This window comes from Leptonotus elevatus, chromosome 7, assembly GCF_054856555.1.
Source record: "Leptonotus elevatus isolate MCC_2025b chromosome 7, RoL_Lele_1.0, whole genome shotgun sequence".
NCBI classification, from domain to species: Eukaryota; Metazoa; Chordata; class Actinopteri; order Syngnathiformes; family Syngnathidae; genus Leptonotus; species Leptonotus elevatus.
The window spans coordinates 5,142,628-5,148,627 of record NC_141245.1 but is presented as its reverse complement, the minus strand read 5'-3'; the positions used below and the strand labels follow the sequence as shown (position 1 = coordinate 5,148,627).

Sequence of the window (6,000 nt, the reverse complement as noted above, 5' to 3'; positions counted from 1 at the left end):
CGATTCTCGTCGTTACAATTTTAACATATTTCAAATATTTAGGCCATTCTTGCTTCCATTTTTTCTTATTCCAAATAGCACAGCAAGATATAAGAAAGAAGTAAGAGTCATGCTAGTCAAGAAATCACTTTCCTGTTTTCATAATTTTGCTTTGAAAGAAACAGCAATATTAGCATAGTACGAATTCAGAACAAATTATAGTGAACCGCACGTGGCTATGTAAAAGCAGCCTGGAATGGAGTATTTGTCAATACGAATAATAAAGTTATTTCAGTAATAATGGATGACATCCTTTTTATTTTTTTAAATATACAGTGAGTCATACTAGTGTATAAAAAACAAAAAAGGACAAACTATACACAATGTTTTGAGTGTTTTGGCACACACAATAATTATAACAAAGTATTTACGAATACAAATAGATCACAAAATTGTAGATTTAAAATCAGTCATTGTAATTACCTTTAATATTAAACATGGAAAATGCAATATAACAATTATATAAGGCACAATGCATATTAATGGCCAATTACCGGTAAACATGCCAGATTATAGCGGTCAGAGTTTAAATCTGCAGCCCCTTGTCAGGTTGATGTAACATTTTATATACAAAATCAATTTCAAAATAGGGTTAAGTCAGACACATACAATACAGGTACACAGATCACTCGTTCATTCAGCGGTAGACATGATCTTTGCACCATCATTCATCTCTGCTATTCTCACCAGCACACTTGTGCCCCTTAGCTTTAGCCTTACTTAGGAATCTTTGACAACAAACGGCACAGGTAAAAAGTTTCTCTCCAGTGTGGGTTCTTGTGTGTATTTTTAAGCTTACCTTCTGAGCAAAATTTTGACCACAAACTGAGCAGGCAAAAGGCTTCTCCCCAGTGTGGATTCTCATGTGGCTTTTTAAGTGTCCCTTCTGAGCAATTTTTTTACCACAAACTGAGCAGGCAAAAGGCTTCTCTCCAGTGTGGGTTCTTATGTGTCTTTTTAAGCTTCCCGTCTCAGCAAATTTTTTACCACAAACTGAGCAGGCAAAAGGCTTCTCCCCAGTGTGGATTCTCATGTGGCTTTCTAAGTTTACCTTCTGAACAACATTTTTACCACAAACTGAACAGGCAAAAGGCTTCTCTCCAGTGTGGGTTCTCATGTGGTTTGCTAAAATTCCCTTCTGCATAAAATTTTGACCACAAACTGAACAGGCAAAAGGCTTCTCTCCAGTGTGGGTTCTCATGTGGTATGCTAAGCCTCCCTTCTGCATAAAATTTTGACCACAAACTGAACAGGCAAAAGGCTTCTCTCCAGTGTGGGTTCTTGTGTGTCTGTTTAAGTGTTGCTTCTGAGCAAAATTCTTTCCACAAACTAAGCAGGTAAAAGGCTTCTCTCCAGTGTGGGTTCTTGTGTGTATTTTTAAGATATAATTGCGAGCAAATTTTTTACCACAAACCGAACATGCAAAAGGTTTGTCACCAGTGTGGCTGATCATATGTCTTCTCAATAGAGACTGGCAGCCAAAAGTTTTACCACACTGACAGCATTTCCACCATGTGCTGGCAGCGTGACATGTCACATCACCGTCAGACTGTTCATAGTCATCGGTTTGAGGAGAGTGTAACGTGTCTTCACCATCTGATATTCGAGCTAACATGCTGTCTGCTTGTGATCCTCCACGGTGGTCCTCGTCATCTTCTGTTTGTTGTCTTGAGTTGCTGCTTGGAGAATCCGCCCCTTTGTTCTCTTCATATTGACATTCATCTTCACTCTTCAAATGGACACCAGTCACGGGCAACTCTGTGAATTGTTCCTCCTCTTTAATGTATGGCGGCAGCTGCTCCTCTTTTTTTATGTTGGGAGGCTGTGGCTGCTCCTCTTCTTTAACTCGAAGAGGCTCCAAGTCCTCCTCCTCCTCTTTCACGCCAGGGAACTCTGGCTCCTGCCGCTCAGGACAAAGATATTTTTCACTGACGTCTGCGGGACACAAGATACACATGGTTTGGTAAAGACTGTTTATTGTGATGTTATGTATTTTATATTTACGATTATCACATGGGCCACCTGAGTGAAAGAGTAACAAAGCTGGCAAATGTTACGTATCTGTATTTTGTTCCAGAAATCACTCAACGTTACTCTGTAACACTGATTGTTCCGCACATAAATATAGAAAATATTTCAAGTTGTGAAATCTGGCATTCATTGACAAAAAGCTAACAAATGCATGCATCTGCATCAGCTGTACAACATCCTCGAGGAGTTGACGAACTTTTAATTATTCAAACTCTAGGGGGCAGCAAAGAAGAACAAATAAAGCCAGGGGAGAGAAATCAATTTAGCCAACAGTTAGTGTATGTCAAACCTAAATGGGTATTTTTAATCATTGTAATGGGCTTAGTGTCAATGTGCCATTAGCATAAATATGTGGCTATATGTAATATATTAGCTAATTCTATGCTAAGAAAAAAAAAGTTTTTTGTTTTTTACTTAGTTACAATCAATGGCCCAACTAATCACTTCTGTTTACAATATCAAATTATCTACTAGGCTTCCATCCTCCATTCTAGTTGTTGGTATGTCAACGAATCAAAAATAAAGAATAAACCTGCTTATTTATATCATTCTTATAACATTTACCATCAAAAATAGGAGCACCTATTCTTATCTGAGACATGTACCAAAGCGACTTGAGAAAAACTGTAAACGTAAGGTAAAAAGTGCCCGGATGAAGGATCCATTCAAAATAGACATATTGTTGAAAAGTATTGATTAAATAAGTGACAAACCTGCTCTGTTCAACACAACTCGAGGCTGCTTGCAAAAAGCGTCCATCAGTTGACGTAGTCGCTCATTCTCTTCTTGTGCGCCACAAAGCTCCTCTTTGTACTTGACTTTCGTTATTGCCAACATTTTCACACGATATTCACGACACTTTTCGGTCACATTTGACGTCTGTTGAGCCAATATGTCGATAACAAACGCGTCTCCTTTTTTTCGGCGGCAAGCTAAACTAAGATAAGTTAAACAAGGCCGAAAGATTTTGACAAAAACTGTGTGATACGAATGTAACCAGACACAAAATGGAGCAGTTTGGCTTCAATAGAGTAGTGACGGACGCACAGTGTCGATGTGTAAGTTCGTATAGTACGAATTCAGAATGAATTATTATGAATTAATAATTCAGAATTATAGTGAACCGCGTGTGGCTATGTAAAAGCAGCCTGGAATGGAGTATTGGTCACGTGAAATATATTCTACGGCAACACCAGTTGGACAAATCTCGTGTCACGGGGTGGGGCATAACTTATATAAACGTTTGAGTCTATGTTCATTTGGAGAATACATTTAAAAAAATCTTTGCATTTGGACGAATAAGAAACATTTTTAGGCCATGTACAGTGTTGTTGTAAACTCGACATCTTTGTTTTTCTTTTATTATTATTATTATTATTTTTCTTTTTCTCTTTTCTAAAAGAGCTCAGTATTGTTCATTCGGTAATATCATCATCATTGCTCTTTTATATATATATATATATATATATATATATATATATATATATATGTATTTATTTATTTTGTATGTGGGTGAGTATGTGTATGTGTATGTGCGTGCGTGCGTGTATTTGTTAGCTCACCAAAAACCTATTAGAAAAAATCCCATACCGTTCACCTAAACCGAACACCGCCGTCAGGAGACCCGAGGGGACCAAAGAAAACAAAGGAAAGTGAAATCCAGCACCGACCAGACACCACCCACCGGGCCACCCACCAGAATTCTTCCCCAACCCCAGAAACATCTAAATTCCAACAAATCCAAAAAAAAAATAATCAGGGAGACCAAAGGAGACTGAGGAAAGGAAGGAAGGACAGATGAAGCCGAGTGAGATCCACAGACACCAGCCTCCACCGATTCAATGACCTGAGGAGGAAGCAGATTGTGTCTGAGTTTCGATAGATGCTGGTGTGGTGGATCTGGCATGCATGAAAATCTCCACCAAAGAGGGGAGCCGTCGACCCCTGCCAGGACAGGGCAAGCGCAACACCTCAGGGCCCCCCAGGCCGCGGCACCGCCAAAGGACGACCCCCGGGCCCCGCCAGGGCCACCGGCCGGAGAGCAAACCCAGGAGCAGGAGCGCCCCCCACCCCAACACGGCCCGCGCCCCCGACCCAATGCAGCAGGACGGGGCACTACAGGCCCGCCAGGCACCCCACCGGCCCACAATCCCCGCACCCCCCACGACCCCCCCCCCCCCCGCCCCCCATCCACCCCAACCCAGCCCCCAGGTCAGGGACAGGGGACCACGGACAGGGGACCGCAGCACTGCTCTATACCGCGGTCCCCAACCGATGGCACCCCCACAAGCCCCCCCCCCCCAGTTGTGTGGTGCATTAAAATTGGAGGGGAATTGTAGGGTGAAGACGGTGTTTTCACTCTACCCCACCCCCCCAAAGTGTGTTATGTGCCCTATATGTCTATAAAAGTGTATTGTGCAAACCTAGTGTAGTGAGTTAAGAGGAGCGACCAGCGGGGCCCCCCCCAAACGGGTGGGGGCAAGAGGCGCACCCGCCCACCAAGCCCCACCCACCTCACCGGGACCCCGGCGGGCATATGGGACCAGCCCGGCGGGGCGATAGGGCTCGCCCCCCGGATACTGGGGCCCGCCCGAGGCGCCAGGACGTCCACCGGAGCGGGGCGGGCACAACACCAAACCCCAGCCACCCCCGCCGGCCCCTGGAGCACCGAGACCCGGGCCATGTATGGAGCCCCCGGCCTAAGTATTTTAAATTACCTATAGGAAATGAGTAGTGTGGGTCCTGGCTTGCAGGGTTCCATGAATTTTCTGTAATAGGTAGAAGTGTTGATTTTGTCCAGTTAATAGAATAATCTGATAACTGTGAGAATTTAGTTATTAAGTTAAATACTTCCCCTAACGAAATAGCAGGCTTTTCTAAATAAAGTAAAATATCATCGGCATATAGATTAATTTTATGTTCTGTTACCCCAGAGTGAATTCCTTGAATCCTTCTTTCCTGGCGTATGGCTAATGCAAGCGGTTCAATAAATATTGCAAATAATAATAATAATAATAATATTATTAGTAGAGTGACGCTCTTTAATAAAGCCTGTTTGGTCGCTATGAATGATTGTCGGGATTACTGTTTCTAATCTAGATATAAAAGCCTTAGTGATAATTTTAATATCAGTGTTAATTAGTGAAATCGGACGGTAACTTGATGGAAGGGTGGGGTCTTTTTCTGGCTTTAATAAAAGTTTAATTGCTGCTGTATTCATGTGTGGGCGTATGTGACCATTAGTTTTAATTTCTGTTACTACTCTTAAGAATAGTGGAGCAAGGATTGACCAGAAGTGCTTTAAAAATATAGCCGGATAACCATCCGGGCCAGGTGCTTTGCCATTTGGCATACTATCTAGAGCACTGTACAACTCGTTTATAGTAAGTGGTGCATCTAACATATCTTTATATTCAGTAATTAACTGAGGTATATTTAAGATACTGAGGAATGCCTCAATATGCTCTGGGTTAGGCTTATTAGTTTCTGAGTATAGGTTGTGATAATAATTATAAAAAAATTGATTAATTTCTTCTGGTGATTGTGTACATTCACCAGTTGTCCCTTTAATAGCCGTTATAAGCGATTTTTCCCGATTACGTTGTAGTTGGTTTGCAAGAAATTTACCTAATTTGTTATTATATTCAAAGTTGTTGTATCTCAATTGTTGTATTATAAACTCTGTCTTTTTAGTTAACATATCGTCTAACTGTATTTTTGTATTTTGTAAGTCAGTCCATATTTGGTTATTTGGGTTTATTGCGTACTCATCCGTCAGTTGTTTAATTTTATCTTCCAAGTATTTTTCTAATTTTTGATCCTGTTTCTTTTTATAAGATGAATATGATATAATTTTACCTCTAATTACTGCTTTCCCAGCTTCCCAGAGAAGAGATGGAGATAGGTCTGGAGAGTCATTTATTTCCAAAA

The 6,000-nt window shown here is 41.3% G+C and overlaps 1 protein-coding gene across 1 annotated transcript; it reads right to left on the bottom strand.

Annotated features, from left to right (window-relative positions):
• Positions 1 to 277: 277 nt before the first annotated feature.
• LOC147170447 (uncharacterized) lies at positions 278 to 3,231 on the bottom strand. The gene is made up of 2 exons (XM_086080978.1): positions 2,784 to 3,231; positions 278 to 1,974 (listed from the first exon to the last, which is right to left on the bottom strand). The coding sequence occupies exons 1-2, from the start codon at positions 2,905 to 2,907 to the stop codon at positions 704 to 706; spliced, it is 1,395 nt and encodes a 464-aa protein (XP_085937104.1). The 5' UTR covers positions 2,908 to 3,231; the 3' UTR covers positions 278 to 703.
• Between the last annotated feature and the right edge of the window lie 2,769 nt (positions 3,232 to 6,000).